This window comes from Oryctolagus cuniculus, chromosome 9 (genome assembly GCF_964237555.1).
Source record: "Oryctolagus cuniculus chromosome 9, mOryCun1.1, whole genome shotgun sequence".
Taxonomy (NCBI): Eukaryota; Metazoa; Chordata; class Mammalia; order Lagomorpha; family Leporidae; genus Oryctolagus; species Oryctolagus cuniculus.
The window spans coordinates 99,539,350-99,561,497 of NC_091440.1; the positions used below are offsets into that span (position 1 = coordinate 99,539,350).

A 22,148-nucleotide genomic window follows, 5' to 3' on the forward strand; every position below is an offset into this window, starting at 1 on the left:
CGTGCAAGCGAGGTTTTTCTACCTGCTGGTTCACTCCCCAGATGGTCACAATGACTACAGCTGCGAAGATCCGAAGTCAGAAGCCAGGAGCCTCCTACGGGCACTCCACACCAGTGCAAGGGCCCATGGACTTGGGCCATCCTCCACTGCTTTCCCGGGCTACAGCGGAGAGCTGGATTGGAAGTGGAGCAGCTGGGACTCAAACCTGTGCCCATCTGGGATGCTGGCACTGCAGGTGGCGCTGCTGTGTCACAGCGCCGGCCCCCTAGCACTCTTTTTTTTTTTTTTTTTTTTTTTTTGACAGGCAGAGCGGACAGTGAGAGAGCCAGAGAGAAAGGTCCTCCTTTTCCGTTGGTTCACCCCTCAATGGCTGTTGCGGCCGGCGTACCGTGCTGATCCGAAGCCAGGAGCCAGGTGCTTCTCTTGGTCTCCCATGCGGGTGCAGGGCCCAAGTACTTGGGCCATCCTCCACTTCACTCCCGGGCCACAGCAGAGAGCTGGACTGGAAGAGGGGCAACCAGGACAGAATCCGGTGCCCCGACCGTGACTAGATCCCGGGGTGCCGGCGCTGCAGGCGGAGGATTAGCCAAGTGAGCCGTGGCACCGGCATCATTTTTATAAACAAATAATCCCATAACTTTGGGTGGCTGTTTTATTTTTTATTTATTTTTATTTATTTTTTTATTTTTTTGACAGGCAGAGTGGACAGTGAGAGAGAGAGACAGAGAGAAAGGTCTTCCTTTGCCGTTGGTTCACCCTCCAATGGCTGCCGGGGCCAGCGTGCTGCGGCCGGCGCACCGCGCTGATGCGATGGCAGGAGCCAGGTGCCTCTCCTGGTCTCCCATGGGGTGCAGGGCCCAAGCACTTGGGCCATCCTCCACTGCCTTCCCTGGCCACAGCAGAGAGCTGGCTTGGAAGAGGGGCAACCGGGACAGAATCCGGCGCTCTGACCGGGACTAGAACCCGGTGTGCTCGTGCCGCAAGGCGGAGAATTAGCCTTATTGTGCCGCAGTGCTGACCGGGTGGCTGTTTTAATGGTGAACTTCAGAAAGTCAAAGCAGTAACTGTCAGTATCTGAGGACAGTGGCTTCTCCACCCTAGCAGTTTGTAAATAACTTTCAAATGGAACCTGGCATCATCCTGATGAATTCTGGCTTTACACTTTTGGGGAGGTTTACCAGGATGGCTTCAGAGTAGATTAACTTTACACAGCACTTTTTAAAAACATTCAGTGTCATGATCAGACTATTACATTTAGCATTCAACAGCATGGGTACAAAAAAGGAAAATAACTACAGTAACCCCTTTTGGGGGTTCTGTTCCACAGAACAGAAACTAAAATAACCTGTTATACAGGTTATTCACAAATACAACCTGTGTTTTCTTCTGCCCATGCACAGGAATATTATCTAAAGCATGTTTTTTTTAAGTAGCCGCTAGACCCTGCTACTTCCACTGTGCTTGGCTGAGTTAACAAATCTTTTGTAACCTGTAGCTTCCTTGTCACTTCTCTGTCCCTCCTTTCCTGCTAACCCTTGTTTCTTGGCAGTTATTAAAACCTGCTGCTGCTGGAACTGCTATAGCCACCCTGATTTCGTTTGGCAAAATATTGGCTGCCACCACCATAGGGGCCAGAGCTTTTGTCTCCAAAGTTTCCTCTTTTCATGGGTCTAAATTTTTTTTTTAAACTTTTATTTAATGAATATAAATTTCCAAAGTACAGCTTATGGATTACATGGCTTTTTCCCTCCCATAACTTCCCTACCACCTGCAACCATCCCCTCTCCCCTTCCATTCACTTCAAGATTCATTTTCAATTCTCTTTATATACAGATCAACTTAGTATGTATTAAGTAAAGATTTCAACAGTTTGCACCCACACAGAAACACAAAGTGAAAAATACAGTTTGAGTACTAGTTATAGCATTATATCACAATGTACAGCACATTAAGGACAGAAATCCTACATGAGGAGTAAGTGCACAGTGACTCCTGATGTTGACTTAACAAATTGACACTCTTGTTTATGGCATCAGTAATCACCCTAGGCTCTTGTCATGAGTTGCCTTGGCTATGGAAGCCTTTTGAATTCGCCGACTCTTAATATTTAGACAAGGTCATAGTCAAAGTGGAAGTTCTCTCCTCCCTTCAGAGAAAGGTACCTCCTTCTTTGATGACCTGTTCTTTCCACTGGGGTCCCACTCACAGAGATCTTTCATTTAGGTTTTTTTTTTTTTTTTTTTTTGGCTAGAGTGTCTTGGCTTTCCATGCCTGAAATACTCTCATGGGCTTTTCAGCCAGATCCGAATGCCTTAAGGGCTGATTCTGAGGCCAGAGTGCTGTTTAGGACATCCGCCATTCTATGAGTCTGCTATGTATCCCACTTCTCATGTTGGATCGTTCTCTGCCTTTTTTATTCTATCGGTTGGTATTTGCAGACATTAGACTTGATTATGTGATCTCTTTGATTCTTAGTCCTATCATTATGATCAATTGTGGACGGAAATTGATCACTTGGACTAGTGAGATGGCATTGGTACATGCCACCTTGATGGGATTGAATTGGAGTCCCCTGGTATGTTTCTAACTCTACCATTTGGGGCAAGTCAGCTTGAGCATGTCCCAAATTGTACATCCCTTCCCTCTCTTATTCCCACTCTTATATTTAACAGGGATCACTTTTCAGTTAAGTTTCAACACTTAAGAATAACTGTGTATTAATTACAGAATTCAACCAATAGTATTAAGTAGAACAGACAAAAAAAATACTAAGAGAGATAACATATTAAGTTGTTCATCAACAGTCAATGTCTCTACTCTTGATCTTGTCTCCCATGCATGTTCCATAGGTCTCATAATTTTCCCAAGGGAGCTCTTTCCCAAAAATTTCTTTAAAAACGTGGAAGTTTCAACTCTCTCCCTTTGGTCTCTCCTTCCTATATTCATTGGTCATTCAGCAAATATTGACTGAATCCCTCTTTTGTGCTGTTAGATATGTATTTTCATGGGTACAAACTAACTGCCTGTTAACAATAGATTGTTATGGAAAGGAAAACAAAGTGATAGTAATTTGAACCACAAAAGTGCTGAGTGTTTCCATATGACCTTTGCTTATAACCTTTGGCAAAGGCACTTAACACACATTACAGCCCAGATTACAGCAAGTTAGTACTTTATCTTGGCAAATTATGTATTAACCTGAAATTGTCATTGTTCAGCCAGAATAAAACTTGTTTTAGTGTACTTGATATTTACCTGTAATGACAAAACTGTTAAGAAAACTATATGGTGCCACCTAAAAATTCAGGTGGATATCACCATTAGCTATGGCATTTTGAAACTAAGAATAGTTTTTATTGAATCAGTTTTCTCCAGCTAAGAGTTAGTTTTTTTTTAGGTTTTTGTTTTTCTTAAAAAATGATGAGATGCAGACAGAGAAAAGAGTGCGTGTGTATGTGTGTGTGTGTTGAGAGAGAGAGAGAAAGAGAGAAAAGGAAATGGAGACAGCTCCAATTGGCTGGTTCATTTCGCAGATGTCCACAATGACTGGGCCAGAGCTGGGGTAAAGCCAGGACCTAGAAACTCAGTCTAGATTTTCCATGTGGGTAGCAGGGACCCAATTACTTGAGCCATCACTACTGCCTTCCAGGGTCTATGTTAGCAGGAAGCTAGAGTCAGGAACCAGATCCAGTTATTGAACCCAGTTACTTTGATATGGGACGCAGGCATCTTAACTACTAGGGGAAATGCCCACTCCAAGTTTTAAAGGGACCTCTGTTAGATGCCACCAGTCCTTGTTTGGAGCAGATGATCAGCTTATTTTGCTTTGGCTATGTCAGAGGCTAGTAAGACAATAGGCAAAGGTTATTCTAGTACTTTCCTGGGAATTTTAGTGAGAAAATATGTATAATGCATAGAAGAGACCTGGATATTCCTATATAGTCTCCTTTAATAAGCTTTGCAACTGGGACCGGCATTGTGGCATAGTGGGTAAAGCTGCTGCCTGTAATGGAGGCATATACATGTCAGTTTGAGTCCTGGCTGCTCCATTTCTGATCCAGCTTCCTGTTGGTTATTGCAGCCATCTCAGGAGTGAACCTGCGGATAGAAGACTTCTTTCTCTCTGCCTTCATCTGCTATGCCACAGTGCCAGCACTGCAGATGCAAGATTGTTTCTATCCTCCCCTCATCTCCCCTCTCCTTTCCATCTCTCCCTCTCCCTCTTTCTTACTCTTTGAAATAAATGAATAGATCTTTTTTCTACAAAAAAAAAAAAAAAAAGCCTGCAACTTAGGCATTTTACTTTATTTAAAACTATGATAACCATACATTATATTAATTAGTCGCTGAGTTTTTGGATTCATACTAGTATATATGAATAGATAATTTATTTGTATCCTTTTATATAAATCAAACATTGGCTTACATGTCTTCATACTCACAAGTATATTTCAACTAATGAAAAAAGTTTTCTTGGGGGCTGGTACTATGGCTAGGCAAGTAAAAAACCACCGCCTACAATGCCAGTATCCCATATGGGCACCGGTTTGAGTCCCAGCTGCTCCACTTCCGATCCAGCTCTCCCGCTATGGCCTGGGAAGATAGTAGAAGATGGCCCAAATCACTGGGCCCCTGTACCCGTGTGGGAGCCCCGGAAGAAGCTCCTGGCTCCTGGCTTCAGACTGGTGCAGCTCCAGCTGTTGTGGCCACCTGAGGAGTGAACCAGCAGATGGTCTCTGCATCTGCCTCTATGTAGCTCTACTTTTCAAATAAATAAATGAATAAATCTTTTAAAAAATTAGAAGTTTTCTTAATAGATTGCATATCTTAGTTTATCTGTTTTGAATAAAGTTTAGTACAGTGATTCACAAATCTTGACTGATCATCAGAATCACCTGGACAGTTTTTTAAAGATATATTTATTTATTTATTTGAGAGGCAGAGAGATCTCCCATCCCCTGATTCACTTCCCAAATGGCTGCAAGGGCCGGAGGGGCCCAAGCTCTTGGGCCATATTCCACTGCTATCCCAGGCCATAAACCAGATTAGCTAGATCCAAAGAAGAGCAGCCAGAACACATATCTGCGCCCTTATAGGATGCCAGTGCTGCAGGTGGAGACTTAACCCACTACACCACAGCACTAGCCCCACCTGGACAGTTTTAAAAATAAAATCTTGGCTTCTGCTTCTCTCTTAAAAAAAAAAAAAAAAATCTATATGGATGGGAATTTCTGAGGGTGAGATCCAGGAATTTGTATTTTTGAAAAGATACTCAGATGATTGTTGATTGGACTGCTTTGGGAGCCACTGACTTAAAGTTTTTGTTACATCAAGCTATTGATATGTGTATCTTATTTGGTAGAGTATGCTAAAAATAAGTAATAATAAATGGGTTGTGATCTGAAGGCTTTCTTTATATTTTGAGTAGTACTTCATGGGATTGATACTGAGAGTAACATTTTCCAGAAGTTCTATTAAGAAGTTGTTTTATATCAAATTATGTATTTTGAAAGAAGATAAAAAGTTTCCTGTGGCTAATTTTAAAATGCTTGAAATACAGCTATGTGAGATTCCGTGGAAGACCCTCTTATAAAATGAGAAACAGTAGATAACAGTAGAAATGTAGCCGATTATTTTATTTAAAACAAAAAAGCTGGGCCTGATATTGGGGCACAATGTATTAAGCTGCTCCTTGGGATGTTGGCGTCCCTTATGGTAGTACCAGTTCAAGTTCCAGCTGCTGCGCCTTGGATTCGGCTCTTGCTAATATTAGAGCTTAGGAAAGCAACGACAATGGCCCAAGTGTTTGAGCCCTCACCACCTAGATGGTATGCCCAGATGGAGTTCCAAGTGTCTGACTTGGGCTCAGACCAGCCCAGTTGTTGCAGCCATTTGGGGAGCAAACCAGTGGATGGAAGATCTCTTTCTCTCTCTCTCTCTGTCTCTTCAAAAAAAGTAAAAAAGAGTGGACTCACTGGGGCCGGCGCTGTGGTGCAGAGGGTTAAGGCCCTGGCCTGAAGTACCGGCATCCCATGTGTGCACCAGTTCTAGTCCCAGCTGCTCCTCTTCCAATCCAGCTCTCTGCTATGGCCTGGAAAAGCAGTACAAGATGGCCCAAATCGTTGGGCCCCTGCGCCTGTGTGGAAGGCCTGGTGGAAATTGCTGGCTCCTGGGAGACCAGGATAAGTACCTGGCTCCTGCCATTGGGTCAGCGCCGTGTGCCGGTCGCAGCGCGCCAGCCGCGGCGGCCATTGGAGGGTGAACCAACGGCAAAAGGAAGACCTTTCTTTGTCTCTCTCTCTCACTATCCACTCTGCCTGTCAAAAAAAAAAAAAAAAAAAAAAAAAAGAAAAAGAAAAAGAAAAAGAAAAAGAAAAAAAAAAAGAAAAATTCCTGGCTCCTGGCTTCGGATTGGCTCAGCTCTGTCCGTTGAGGCAATCTGGGGAGTGAACCAGCAGTTGGGTGACCTCTCTCTGCCTTTCTGTAACTCTGCCTTTCAAATAAATAAATATTAAAAAAATAGTAAGTATAACAAAACAAGAAAATCATAAATTTAGGAGAAACTTAAAGGGATGTTTTCTATGTCTAAGTAGTATGTTAATCATGTGTTTTACATATATACTCTGTCTCATAAAATATTAATGATTGTGAAGAGTATTATTTTTAAAATTTTAGGAATGCTGTTTTAAGCTGCATATGACAGATTCCACTAAAGTCCCAAGGAAATGAGCAGAAATTAGGAAATGGATCCTATATGGAAAAAATAAATGTATAAGAATTTTTTTAGCATAATTGAGTCAGAGTTGAATGAGTAATAATGGCTTACAGCAAACCAGTAGGTACCACTCATTTGTGGGGAACTGAATAAAACAATTGTTTTTGGACAGATCCAGCCCATTACGAAATAGTAAACATTTGTAGGAGATCTCCATCACTGGGGATAGATACACTTACCCTGATTTGAACATCGCACAGTATTTCATGTGGTACTCTATAAATATGTATAATTTTTATGTGTCAGTTAAAAAATGTATTGAACAATTCTCATTTGGAAAATTGAATCCAATCTATGATAATAAAAAATATTGACTCCATATATTTTAAAAGTCTTCAGTATATTTTGGGTTCAGTTCTTTAGATATTACTTGATGAAAGAAGATTCATACTGGATAGGTGGATTTTATTATTTGCAGACTTTTTCAGCTTATTATATTACGAGCTAGGGCTTCAGCCATCTATTTTAAAAGCTACATTTATATTTCACTCTTTTATGTGATGATTACTTACCCTCTGCCATAAGAAAAATAGCAAAAGGAAATGAAGAATTTAGGATGTCATGACATAATGTGGCCTTTTAATACCACTTCATTATTAGTGTTTGCTGTCATCAGAAACTTACGTATTTTCAGATGTGACTATCACAGCATAAGGTAACCTGATACATACTAGGCTAGGCTTTTTTATTAGTAATTCTGCTCTGCCTATTTTCATGGGGCATGATTTAATTTAATGCTCAGGTTGCCTCTGTTGTTCACTCCCCACCACCACTTACGAAGTAGAGATTGTTAACCCTAGTACAAATTAATCTGCCAAAGATCTTTAAGGTTATTAAAAATTAAGATATTAAGTCTTTAATTCCAAGTGCCAGTGGTGCTGTGTCCTTTTGTAGTAGCCGGGACTCAGTGATTTGGGTGTCATAGTTTAAAGTATAGTGGCATCACTTTTAAGTTCTGTGGTTGGATTACTCAGTGATAGTAGATAGGTGGAAAAATTATGTACCATGATTTTGTTTTAGCTTTTTTGCAAGCCATTTTCAAAGTGACTTAAAAGTTCTACACTGAAATCCTTACCTATCATTCTGTAGTGAAATAGGTGTTTGAAGTTAGTGCCTGGTTAATGAGATTTCTGATATCAAGTACAGCTTTTCCTCAGTGGAAACCTTAGTAGTAGTACAAAGTATTCTACGTGGAGATACCCAACCTCTTTCAGATTAAGTGAACAAAATATAGTGGCTGTAAATCTGAAACTACTGAAAGGATTGAATGGGATTACTTTTTGGGATGGAATATTTGAGCAGTAAGACCAGCAACAATATTAAAGGCACCATTTTTTCTTTTTTCAATTTTAATCACTGGAGGTGTTACCCTATCTGATGGAAATCTTTACAGGACCTTGCTGGAAGGGATTTATCATGTGAACTATCAAGGGATTGGGGCTCTTAAAGTTAACATTAAAAAGCTGTACAGTGATGGGAACTGGGCACAAGTGACTAATAAAGAGTCCTTCTGGGTTTTAGAATGTTGTGTATTTTTTATTTGAATAAAAAGTTTATTAGACCTGGAGTATAGTCCTAAAATTCAGCCTTGATTATCTTACTTCCCAATTCATAAAACTTTAATTTTGTATTGGTTTTTATTTTATAAACTGTGAACTCTATGCTCCAGACTAGGTATATTCTTTGAAATACATTTCAACTTGGAAAACTGAAACTATATCCATTAAACAGTAATTCCTCGTCCTTTCTTCCCCGTAGTCCCTGACAGCTACCATTCCAGTTGCTGTTTCTGGGATTTTTACTACCATAAGTAACTCAAAAAAGTAGAATCATGCAGTATTTGCCTTTTTGTTGCTGGTAACTGGCCTATTGCACTTAGCAAAATGTTCTCAAGGTTCATGTATCAGAATTTCCTTCCTGTTTAAAACTGCATTTTGCCTTTTCATTCCTCCATCGATGGACAGTTGGATTGCTTCCACATTTTAACTCTTACGAAGAATGCTGTGCACCTGGGTACTCAGCTATGTCTTTGAGACTCTGTTTTCAGTTCTTGTCGGTATATACTCACAAGTAGAACTACTTGATCCATCACAGGGTGATTCTAGGTTTAGGTTTTTGAGGACCTTCTATATTGTACTCCATATATTACCTTTTCCTTTAAAATTAAAGGCAAGATAAAGGTTAAAATCACAAACAGGTGAGAAGTGAGAAGTACCTTGTATTAATGCAGTCTGTCTTGGCCCAATTTAACTATGCAGATACAATAGGCTTTTAGTTTCTTTCTTTCTCTTAGAAAATTAAGAAAATCTTTGTTGAATGTTTACTGTTTATTAGTTGGAATTTGGAATTCAACAGTGAAAAAACAGAAATGCTTGCCCTTGTGGCACTTACAAACTGTTTTTTAGAAATTCCTTTCCTAGAGTAGATTTAGATTTCTGAACCAGAAGTGTCGAAGAATTAAGTTAACAGTTTCTTTGGGTAGAAAAAGTTAATTTTGAGGTACCATTTATGCAATCATAATGTTTTTAAACAACATAATAACCTTGCCTTATGTTACCTGGAGGGAAGTAAAGTCCTGGGAAGTAGTGTAGGGGTGTGCGATTTTCCATTGCTTTCCCTTTGGGAAGGCAGCTATGTATGGGTACTTTTGACTGGGAGTCAAGAGATCTGCCTTCCATCCTGACTTCTCATCTATTGTTTGGTTTTCTGTGGTTTCTGCACTGTGATTCTTGCCCCTCACTATTTTGTATAGTTGCTTTTTTTTTTCCAAGAATTTTGTCCATTCTTATGCCAGTAACTATCACTTTTTGTGCCAGCAACAGTTCTATTTTTAGATGCATTGTCTCTTCCAAATTCCAGATTTGTTTCCCTGGGCCAACTGAACATTTCTGTCACTTCAGACTCCATTTCCAAGACCAAATTCATTATTGTTCCACTCTGACTTAGCTTTTCTCCATTATCATCTCAGTGAATAACATTGCTGTTTCAGCTAAAGTGGAAAACGTGATTATCTAATTTCACCCATTTTTAATTGATCCTTTTCATTCAGTCACCTAAATGTTTGGTTCTTTGAGTGTATCTTGAATTCTGTCCCTTGCTCTCTGACTTCTGAACAGATATAGGTGCATATCTATGTTTTGCATATGGTGTTTTCTCTGTGGAGCATCTTTCCCTGTCTCTGGTGGGCAAATTCCAACTCATTGGTTAAAATCTGGCTGAAAAGTCACCTTGAGTATGTAAGTCAAATTTCTCCACTTGATTTCCAGGTCTTCTTTTTTGTTTGTTTTTTAAAAATTGATTTGTTTGAAAGTGGTACAGAGAGGGAGAGACAGAGAAGGAGATCTTGCATCTGCTGGTTCACTACCCAGATGGCTTCACCTGGGGTTGGATGAGGCTGAAACCAGGAGCTACTTCAGGACAGGCGTCCAAGCACTTGGATCATCTTTTGCTGCTTTGCACAGGAGGTGGATTGGAAGTGGAGCAGCCAGGACTCATAAAAGATGCTGGTGTCACAGGTGGCAGCTTTTTTTTTTTTTCCCCTAAAGATTTATGTATTTATTTGAAAGTCGGTGTTACACAGAAAGAGAAGGGGAGGCAGAGAGAGAGAGAGAGAGAGAGAGATATCTTCCATCTGCTAGTTCACTGTCCAATTGGCCGTAATAGCCGGAGCTGTGCCAATCCAAAGCCAGGGGCTTCTTCCAGGTCTTCTCATGGGGTGCAGGGGTCCAAGGACTTGGACCATCTTCTACTGCTTTCCTAGACTATAGCAGAGAGCTGGGTAAGAAGTGGAGCAGCTGGGACTCAAACCGGCAGCTATAAGGGATGCTGGCACCACAGGCGGTGGCCCTACCTGCTACACCACAGCGCCAGCCTCTGTTTAATACTATTTTGATTATCTGGGTTTTAGATTTTATATATATATATATGTGTGTGTGTGTGTGTGTGTGTGTATATATATATATAAGATTTGTTTGTTTATTTGAAAGAGTTACACAGAGAAGGAGAGGCAGAGAGAGAGAGAGAGATCTTCTATCCACTGGTTCACTCCCCAACTGGCCACAATGGCCGGAGCTGAGCCAATCCAAAGCCAGGAGCCAGGAGACTCTTCTGGGTCTCCCATGTGGGTGCAGGGGCCCAAGGACTTGGGCCATTTTCCACTCCTCTCCTAGGCCATAGCAGAGAGCTGGATAGGAAGTGGAGCAGACAGGATTCAAACCAGTGCCCATATAGGGTGCCGGCACTGCAGGCAGCAGCTTTACCTGCTACCCCACTGTGCTGGCTCCTAGATTAAATCTTTGGTGCCAATTTACTGCTTATTTGCATCTGTACCAAGAGTGAAAAGCACTAAGTAGAAGGGAGTGCAAATTATGACTTTACAAACTTATTTCTCTTTAGTTAAAAGTTTAGAGAAGGAAGTTAACTCCAGACTGTTAAAAAAATTGAATTATTGGCCATGTTGTCATGTATATGTACTATAAATTGATTGTGAGTTTCTGGGCCATTGATCATTTTTATAGACTTTTGAAAAAATGAATTGTGATTACCTTATTAAAAACTTATTTATACTACATATATTTTTAGGAGTTATGCCATGATAAAATTAACAATAAGATACACATTGCAGTATTTTAGATTCCTTTTTTAAATTATGGGATAATACGGTGAACATAAGATTTACCATTTTAAAGTGTGCAAGTCATTGGTTTTAAATATATTCACAGCATTGTATAATCATCATCACTGTGTAGTTCCAGAACTTCTTCATCATCCCAGGTAATAACTTGATACCCATTCAGTAATAATTCGCGCTTCTTCCCTTCTCCCAGAGTCTGGAAATGTGGTAAACTTTTTGATTGTAACTTTTCTCTTCCGGGTTTTTCGTATAAGTGGTGTTCCACAGTATTTGTCTTTTAGTGTCGAGCTTATTTTACTTAGCATACATATTGCAGCATGTCTCAGAATGTCATGGCTGAACAGAATTCCATTGCATGTATATGCCAACTTCTTTGCTTTTTGTGGCCAAACGATACTACATTTCGTAGTTAAACCATGTTCTGTTTGTCCATTCATCTATTGACACATAGTTGGTTTGCTTCCGTCTTTGGGTGCTGTTGTGCATAGTTCTTCTGTGTAGTTCCTTTTTAAACTACAAATATTAGTTTATAATTCTTCTCAGAGTTTATGCTTCTTATTAGTTTATAATTCGTCTCATGAATTTTATAGCATATTAACCCGATAATAAAACTCAATGTATTTTTTTTTAAAGATTTATTTATTTATTTATTTGAAAGACAGAGTTACAGAGAGAGAGAGGGGCAGAAAGAGAGAAAGAATTCTTCCGTCCTCTGGTTCACTCCTCAGGTAGCTGCCACGGCCTGAGCTGCGCTGATCCGAAACCAGGAGCTTCAGAGATATCCCCGAGAACTTAAACTCTTGAGATACACCTTAACATACATACATGCATTTATTTGAGAGGGAGGGGGGCGGAGAAGAGGGAGAGTTGGAGAGAGAAGAGTGAAAGATAGAAAGATGAACAGATAGGCCCACTGGCTGACCAACCAACCCTAGTCGGCTCACTCCTCAGATGTCCACAGTGGTCAGGCTGAAGCCAGGAGCTGGAAACTCAAACTGTGTCTCCCTCACAGGTGCAGGAACCCAAAGTACTTTAGCCATCATTTCTGCCTCACGGGGTGGGCATTAGCAGGAAGCTGGAATCAAACTGGAGCCAGGTATAGAGCCCAGGTGCTCTGATATGGAATGGAGTGTCTTAAATGCCTGCCCCTTACTAAAACTGTTGAATCAGTTTTTCCCCCCTTTCTTTTTTTCTAAGTCATTACATTTACTTAAAAAAATTATATGTGTGTGGGAGTTATATTTAATTTAATTTGAGAGTTGGAAAAGATGGACAGAGCTATACCATCTGCCAATTCACTCCCCAAATGCCTGCAACTTACTGGACTGAGCTGAAGCTGGGGCTGGGAAATCAATGCAGGTCTCCCTCATGGATGCCAGGGATCCAACCACGTGAACCATCCATCACCAGCTGCCTCCTAGAGTCTGCATTGGCAGGAAGCTAGAATCAGGAGCTGGAGCAGGGAATTGAACCTAGGTACTCCAGTATGGGACATGGACTCCTTAAATGCTAGGCAGAATTCTCATCCCTGAATTTAATTTTTGAAGGCTCTTTTATTTATTTTTTAACAATTATATTTATTTGAAAGGCAGAGTGACACAGAGGAGGGGAGATGGAGGTCTTTCATCTGCTTGTTTAATCTCCAAATGCCCACAAATAACAAGGGTTAGGCCAGGCCAAATTGGGTCTCTGACAGGGTTGGCAGGGACCCTCGTAGTTAAGCTATCATCTGCCTCCCAGTGTGCATCTTAGCAGGAAGCTGGAACAGAAGCAGAGGTGGAACTCCATTCTAGACACTGCTGTTGGATGCAGGGTCCCAAGTGGTAACTTAATCCACTGTGGCACAATGCCCCCTTCCCCGTAAAAAGTGTCTTTTAAACACAGAAATTTGCAAGTTAGGAAAATACATTTGTAGCTAAACCATCCTCATTTTTTTTATTAGGGAAGTTTAGAGTTTAGGCACACAATATCCTGTTTTCATTTCTACTAAGGCAATCATGGCTGAGTAGAAAAAGCCTTAAAGAACTGAATTTTTTTTTGACAAGCAGAGTTAGTGTGAAAGAGAGAAGGGTCTTCCTTCTGTTGGTTCATCGCCCAAATGGCCGCCAAGGCTGGCGCACCACGCTGATCTGAAGCCAGGAGCCAGGCGCCCTCTCCCTGTCTCCCATGCGGTTGCAGGGCCCAAGCACTTGGACCATCCTCCACTGCACTTCCCAGGCCACAGCAGAGAGCTGGCATGGAAGAGGGGCAACTGGGACAGAATCCGGCGCCCCGACCGGGACTAGAACCTGGTGTGCCAGTGCCATAGGTGGAGGATTAGCCAAGTGAGCTGCGGCGCTGGCCAAAGAACTGATTTTTTTTTTTTTTTTTTTTTTGACAGAGTGGACAGTGAGAGAGAGAGAGAGAAAGGTCTTCCTTTTGCTGTTGGTTCACCCTCCAATGGCCGCCGCGGCTGGCACACCGCGCTGATCCGATGGCAGGAGCCAGGGGTTTCTTCTGGTCTCCCATGGGGTGCAGGGCCCAAGCACTTGGGCCATCCTCCACTGCACTCCCTGGCCACAGCAGAGAGCTGGCCTGGAAGAGGGGCAACCGGGACAGAATCCGGCGCCCGACCGGGACTAGAAACCGGTGTGCCGGCGCCACAAGGCAGAGGATTTGCCTGGTGAGCCACGGTGCCAGCTTACAGTCTTGGTATGTCAGTTTTTAAAGCACCTGAATACCTGTTCCTCAGTTTAGGTACATCTTGATACACCTGCTGTGGTTTGAATGTTCTCTCCAAAATTCATGTTTAAATTTAATTATCATTAAGACATGGAGTCATTAAGAAGTGATTCGGTGACAGGTCTCTGCCTCTGTGAATGCATTAAAGGACTAATGGGTTATTGAGGGTTGGGTTTTTGTGAGAGTAGATTGTTACAGAAGTGAGTTCGGCTCTTTCTTCTGGCTCCTTCTCTTGATTTGCACTTTTCTTGCCATATGATGCCCTCTGCCATGTCATGATGCAACAAGAAGTTCTTACTGTGTGTCAGTACCTTGATATTGGTCTCCCCAGTCTCCAGAAATGTGAGAAATAAATTTCTTTATATATATCTATATATATTTAAGATTTTATTTATTTGAGAGGTAGAGTTACAGATAGAGAGAAAGGTCTTTCATCTGTTGGTTTACTCCCTAAATGGCCACAACGGCTGGAGCTGGGCTGATGTGAAGCCAGGAGCTTCTTTTGAGTCTCTCATGTGGGCGCAGGGGCCCAAGCACTTGGGCCATCTTCTACTGCTTTCCCAGGCTATAGCAGAGAGCTCAATCAGAGAAGCCAGGACATGAACTGGTGCCCATATGGGATGCTAGTGCTGCAGGCAGAGGCTTATTAGCCTGCTATGCCACAGCACTGGTCCCGAGAAATAAATTTCTTTGTAATTACTAATCTTAGGGGTTTGTGTTGTAGCAGCCAAAAAATAGACTAAGACAGTACCTTTCGTAGTTGAAATTTTTTAAAAAAATTTTATTTCTTAAAGATTTATTTATTTGAAAGGCAGAATGGGGGGTGGGGAGAGAAGAGAGATCAATCTTCATCTGCTGGGTCACTCCCCAAATGGCCACAATGGCCAGGGCTGGGGCAGGCCAAAGCCAGGAGCTTCCTCCAAATCTCCCACGTGGGTACAGAGCTCCAAGGACCTGGGCCATCCTCCACTCCCTTCCCAGGTTCATTTGCAGGGAGCTGAATCAGAAGTGGAGCAGTTGGTACTTGAACTGGTGTCAATATTGGATGCAGGCATTGCAGGTGGTGGCCTAACCTGTTATACCACAATGCCAGCTCCAAATCCTGTGGGTTTTTACTTCTAAAATCTCTCTCAAATTCTTTCCATTTATATTCCTCTTTTCTGCCACATTCTTGGGGCCAGTCACCAATACTCTGACCTTGAGTATTTTGATTCCCTAACTGGTCTCCCTAACTTCCACTCTCATACCTGCATTCTCCTCTATTTATACAATAGGCAAGGTACTCTTGAACAGAAATTCCATGCCATTCCCTTGCTAAAATCTCTCCAGATTTAGTCCTTGTGCAAAGGAAAACCAAATGTTTACGATAATCGCCACAAGGTTTTTCACAATTTTCATCCCTGCCAAGCTCTCCAAACTCAAATTATAAAGCTCCTTAATCTCACTATTGGTTTGATCCTTTTTCCATACCAGTTTTGATCAGCATGAGAATAGAGAAGCAAGCCTGGGCACTTAACAATTCTTATGTAGCTCTCAGGTGAAAAGTTCCTTTTTCAGGAAACCCTAACCTGACCACTTTCATCCAAAAATAGCATTACCTCACCTTTCGCATTAGTCAGTTTAACATTTTACACTGTTTGATTTCCTTATCACTCTCTGAAATTGCTTTTCTTTTTATTGCCTATCTTCTCTCAATACGTGTCAGTCCCTAAAGTGTCAAACCTTGTCCTCTTATTTACCCTTCTTATCTAGAGTAGTGCCTGTCACTTGGTATACCCGCAGCTTGCTCAAAGAATAAATGAATGGGAAGCAGGCATTCAGCATTAGCAGTTAGGATGCCCACATTCCATATCAGAGTATCTAGTTCGGTTCCCAACTTTGGCTCTCTCTCAACTACAGCATCCTGCTTTTGCAGACCCTGGGAGGTAGCAGTGGGAGACCTGGATGGCATTCCTGGCTTTCTGCTTTGGCCTCAGTCCAGCCGCAGTCATAATGGGCATTTCAGGAATGAAACAACAGATAGAGAAGTTTCTCTATCTCTGTCTCTATCTCTACCTCTCCCCCCTTTAAAGATTTATTTATTTACTTGAAAGAGTTACACAGAGAGGAGGAAAGGCAGAGAGAGAGGGAGGTGTCTTCCGTCCGCTGGTTCACTCCCTAGTTGGCCACAAAGGCCTGAGCTGCGCTGACCTGAAGTCAGGAGCCAGGAGCTTATTCCGGGTCTCCACCGTGGGTGCAGGGGTCCAAGGACTTGGGCCATCTTCTGCTGCTTTCCCAGGCCACAGCAGAGAGCTAGGTTGGAAGTGGAACAGCTGGGACTCAAACTGGCGCCCATATGGGATGCTGGCACTGCAGGCGGTGGCTTTACCCATTACGTCATAGCGCCAGCCCTTCTATCTCTGTATCTCCTCAGCCATTATGGGCATTTCAGGAATGATATGACAGAGAAGTTTCTCTCTCTTTGTGTGTCTGCCTCTCTCTCCTCTCAAGTGAATACATAGTAATAATAAAAACCTTTAAATAATAAATGAACTTTTCATTAGGAATTCCTTGATGTTGTGGGCTGAATTGTATCTCCTCAAAAGTCTTGTTGAGTGCTCACTTCAGTAACACATACACTAAAAATGTTATTTTGAAGTCCTAAGTGCCAGTACCTTAGAATGGGACTGTATTTGGAGATAGGATCTTTAAGGTTTACTGAAGGCATAAGAGCAGGACCCTAATCCCTGTAAAAGGAAGAGGAGATACCAGGGATGAATGCTCATAAAGACCCAGTGAGGACACCGAAAGAAAGCAGCCATTTGCAAGCCAAGGAGAGGCGCTTTAGGAGGAACCAAACCCATGATACCTTGATCTTGGAGTTTTGCCTCCAAAACTGTGAGAAAATAAATTTCTCCTGTTTAAGTCACTTTAAGTAAGCATCCCTAGCAAACTTTTTTTTTTTTTTTTTTAAGATTTATTTATTTATTTGAAAGAGTTACACAGAGTTTCCCTCCAATGGTTCATTCCCCAGTTTGCTGCAATGGCTGGAGCTGAGCTGATCCAAAGCCAGGAGCCAGGAACCAGGAGTTCCTTCCAGGTCTCCCATGCGGGTGCAGGGTCCCAAGGACTTGAGCCATCTTGTACTGCTTTCCCAGGCCATAGCAGAGAGCTGGATTGGAAGTGGAGCAGCCGGGTCTCAAACCAGCGCCCATATGGGATGCCGGTGCTTCAGGCCAGGGCGTTAACCCACTGTGCCGTAGTGCCGGCCCCAAAACTTGGCTTTCAGTGGAACAGCACATTATTTTTATACAGGGATAGCTGAAAAATTAGTTATACCTCAGTGTTTACCATTATTAGTAGACATCATTAAAACTATACAGCCACTTAAAATTTAATTTTTGGTCATCTAATTAGCTATTTGAAGCTACTTCAAATTTGTGTTATTAAGCTAGTAACTAGTCAGTGCTCCTAAGACTTCAAAGCAGGATTAACAAATCTTTTTTTTTTTTTTTTTGTAAAAGACCAGATGGTAAATATTTTAGGTTTTGTAGGCCACAAAAGATACTTCCTACAAACTACCCAGCTTTGCTATTATAGCTCCTAAGTGGCCGTAGACAATGTGTAAACGAATGAACATGGTTGTTTTCTGATAAAACTTTATGTATGAACACAAAACTTTTTACTCAAATAATTTTCATTCATATACTACTGAAAGTTATTTTATATATATATATTTTTAAGATTTATTTATTTGAAAGAGTTACACAGAGGGGGGGGGGAGAGAGAGAGAGAGAGAGAGAGAGAGAGAGAGAGAGAGAGAGATCTTCCATGTGATGGTTCACTCCTCAATTGGCCACAACTGCTGGAACTGCACCGATCCAAAGCCAGGAGACAGGAACTTCTTCTGCGTCTCCCATGTGGGTGTGGGGCCCAAAGACTTCTTCTACTGCTTTCCCAGGCCACAGCAGAGCTGGATTGGAAGTGGGTCTCGAACTGGCGCCCATATGAGATGCTGGTGCTTCAGGCTAGGGCATTAACCCGCTGCGCCACAGTGCCAGCCCCGAAAGTTATTTTATATAAAAACCAATTCTAGCCCATGAGCTCAAACTTCACTTTAGACTGTGACTTATTTGATTTCAAGTCTTTATATCTTAGTAGGAATTAATTTATTCAGTAGGTAGAATGCAGATAAAGTTCATATATGTATATATATATTTTTTTTCTAGGATTGAGGTGTTTTGTTGAATCTGTGGGATCCTGAGGGTTAATGTAAATGCTTTTTCCTTCAGTAATTCTGTTGTTAAAACTAAAATATATTGATAGTTTTCTCTTTTAGTACAATTAAATTTCTTTGGAGCTTTTACATAGTTTTATTTTCTTCATTTTTATTTTGTTTTACTGGAACATATTTGTTATACTGGAAATTTAGAAAGCATTATTGACAGGAATGGATATTGATCTCTCAGGACTTTCTTGAAAGTTAATTTTTCTTTTTAAGATAATCCTTTAAAAATTCTTTGGGAAATATTGTTTCTTGAGTTGAGTGTTACAAAAGCAGTTCTGACAGCATTCTGATTATGTTCATTTTGTCACATATGCCTCTTCCATATATGTCTTCTGTTTATGAGAAGGTTGATGTGGTCTTATTTGTTTTTTAAAGCTTTATTTATTTGAAAGGCAGAGTTAGAGTTAGAGAGAGACAGATATTTGATTAATTCTTAATCTAATTCTAATTCTTTGCTTTATTCTTAGTGTGTGTATCCAATGTATATGAATACTAGGCACCTAGGCCCTACCACTTTTTTTTGCTGTTCCTTGTCTCTGGTAGCAACTTTGAATCTGATGCAAGTTAAGAAATGGCAGTAACTTTGTCACTTTCTGTTTTGGTATTTCTGGTTGAATTGACTGGGAAAATCACTATATTTGGATGCACAAATAGTTGTCTAAAATAATCTTGTGTACTCTGTGTTAAGAGGTCAAGTGCCAAGACTTAAAAAAATTGAATTCCTGGGAAACTTAACTCAGTCCAATTTAGAGAGAAACTGATGATTTCTCAAAGTGTTTTTAGCACTCAAGCACATTGAAATATCTATCAGATAGTCATTAAACTTTTATGTGCAAAGCACTTTCGGGGAACTCAGATGATATAAAAGGAGTGTGTTATGGCTCTGAGATTATTGGTTCCCAGGAAAGTCTTTTGTTAGAGATCAAAACAACTAAAAAATGTTGAAATGTCAGACATTAAGCATTTTGGATGTAAAACATTACCAATAATATGTGCTGTATAAATTTAGAGAACTCATCATATATATTTTATACAAAAATGTGTGGTGAATTTTGATTTCTTCACCTGTGAAATAGAAACAAAACTACATAGTAGGTTCATTATGATGTTTACATGAGATCGGATACGTAAAATCCTACTGTGATTTATAAGCCTACATATAGTCTTTCTTTTTTTTAAATAGATTTATTTATTTGAAAGGCAGAGTTGCAGAGAGAGAGAGAGAGAGGCAGACAGACAGACAGACACAGAGAAGTCTTTCATTAGCTGGTTCACTCCCCATACGGCCACAACGGCCAGAGCTGGGCTGATCCGAAGCCAGGAGCCAGGAGCTTCTTCTGGATCTCCCATGCAGGCACAGGGGCCCAAGCACTTGGAACATCTTCTGCTTTCCCAGGCCATAGCAGAGAGCTGAATTGGAAGAGGAGCAGCCAGGACTCAAACTGGTGCCCCTATGGGATGCTGGCATTGAAGGTGTCAGCTTTACCTGCTACATTATAGCACTGGCCCCCCCTACCTATAGTCTTTCTGAAGATAGCTGTGTTTTTAATTGAAAAATATATTGTAAAAAAAAAAAAAAAAAAAAGGCAGAATAAAGGGAAAAGTGTTTTCACTCTAGACTCTAGGTTCTTCCCTGGGTACTTCTGTGTCAAGGAAATAGTTTTGGTTTTGGATTTTTTTCTGGTAATTATTCTACATATATATATACTTATATTTTTATAATATTTAAGTGGGAATATATTATACACATTAACTTGCATCCTGCTTTTTTCATTTAAAAATATAGATTTTGGCATTTTTTTTCCTATCAGCAAATACAGAATTTTTAAACTATTTTATTTGTAACGATTGCTGAATTTTCTATTGTTTGTATAGTAATATAACTGAACTCTTCCCTTAGTATTCATATAACGTGTTCGCTAAGATATATTAAAAACTTTCCTCTCCTTAGGTTCAACTCATTATCCTGAAGAGCCATTCCCCCAAGAAGAAGGGACGGAAAGACCTCTTTGTAAGAAAGGCGTGGAAATCCCATGAACGAGCCAGCAGAAAACCGATTGGGGTGCAGCCGGACTCCAGAGCCAGATATAAGGCTCAGAAAAGGGCACCAACTTGATGGTACAAAAGGAGATGATAATGACAGCTACCAGGGAGATTTGGAGCCTATTTTAGAGGCATTTATTTGTTCTTCCCATCACAAAAAAGTAAGTTAAAGTGGAAGGATGGCGAAGAGAGCAAATATTTATGGATATGTGGCAGGAGGGAGGCTATTTTAAAAAAATGTATAGAGCCAGTATTAGAGAAAGGATAGGAGAGGGAGGGAGGGAGAAAGAGAATATCATTGTGTTCTTAGAATTTTCTCTATAAAACCACATTGAATCTGTTAAAAACTAATTGAATATTAAAATAAAATAAAAGAGGATGGGGTGTTGGTTTGTATTTTTATTCAGGATAATCTGAAATCAATTAATAATGTTCAGGTATTTGATTTCATAGCTATGCCTTTCTGCTGACACTTAAAATTATTCTTTATTTGCTTTGTTTATTTTAGGGGAGCAGTAGATGTTTTTAGTTAACATATAAACTTTCTAATTAAACCATGCTATAGCTGTGATGTTGTCAGTGATATTTTTGGAGGCATTCTGATCACATGCTGGAAATGCTTTTCCAGGAACTATTATCTCCAGCATACACCTTAGGAGTTCATGGAATTCTGAGAACTAAAGATAGTTTTTAATCTTTGACTTCCCAGAGGACAGAGAAACTTTTAAATTATTCACGCAGTTATACCTAGGGAACAAAGATATAAATATTTGTGAACAGCCTCAAAGTCATGTTACAGCCATTTTGCTATGTGCTGTAGAACCTGTGCCTTATATGCTATGTGTTCAATACTGTAATTCTAGTATAGTTTTGTTACCATTAGTGGGTTATGAAATTCATTTTAGTGTTAAACATTAAAAAAATTTTTTAAAGATTTATTTTAAAGTCAGAGTTCGAAAGACCTTCTGGTTTATTCCCCAGATATTAGCAGGGAGCTGGATCAGAATTGGAGTACCTGAGACATGAACTGGTGCCCATGTGGGACGCTGGCATTGCAGCTGGCGGCTTTACCCGTTGTACCAGAACTACAGCCCCAAATTATCTGTTTTAAGTTGTGCTAGGTACAGTCAGTGGTGGAACTTACTAGCCTTGTTTATGTAAGGCCAGGTGCTTTAAAAAAAAAATAAATTGTTAAATTCATTTTTATTTATTTTAAAGGGAGTTGGAGAGTGTGAGAGAGGGAGTGCCAGAGCCAGAGATCTTCTATCTGCTGATTCATTCCCCAGATATTTGCAACAGCCAGGGCTGGGTCAGGCCAAGCCATAAGCCAGCAACTCAATCCAGGTTTCTCAACATGGGGGCAGGGATCTAGATACTCAGATTTCATACTGGTTGCTTCCCATGGTATGCATTAGCAGAAGCTGGAATTGGAAGCAGAGCCAGGAATTGAACCCAGGCACTCTGATATGAGATATAGGCACCTGAAGCAGGGTCTTAACTGCTTTACCAAATGCAAATGCTCACTGTGGTCATGTGTGGCTTTCTAAGTACTTGGAATATGATGACGAATAAAGCAGCCCTGATTCTTGCCTGCATCGTGCTAATGCAGTAATAGAGAAGACATGGGCAGTGAAACCCTTAAAGGCACAAATGAAAAGATCATCACGACCAGTGCTGTGAGGAAAATAAGAACTAAAGAAATAGGGTAA

General features: G+C 40.8%; 1 protein-coding gene across 6 annotated transcripts in view; it reads left to right on the plus strand.

The window, feature by feature from the left end:
- ADIPOR2 (adiponectin receptor 2) overlaps positions 1-22,148 on the plus strand; it is a 104,613-nt gene that overhangs the window by 32,989 nt on the left and 49,476 nt on the right. For 5 of the 6 annotated variants that reach the window (XM_017343434.3, XM_070049276.1, XM_017343435.3 and 2 more), the window contains one exon: positions 20,348-20,600. In XM_017343434.3, the coding sequence (XP_017198923.1) occupies positions 20,430-20,600 (171 nt within the window). In that variant the 5' untranslated portion in view covers positions 20,348-20,429. Of the gene's footprint in view, positions 1-13,793; positions 14,100-20,347; positions 20,601-22,148 lie in introns of those variants that run through there. The other variant, XM_051850118.2, reaches the window with a different exon arrangement.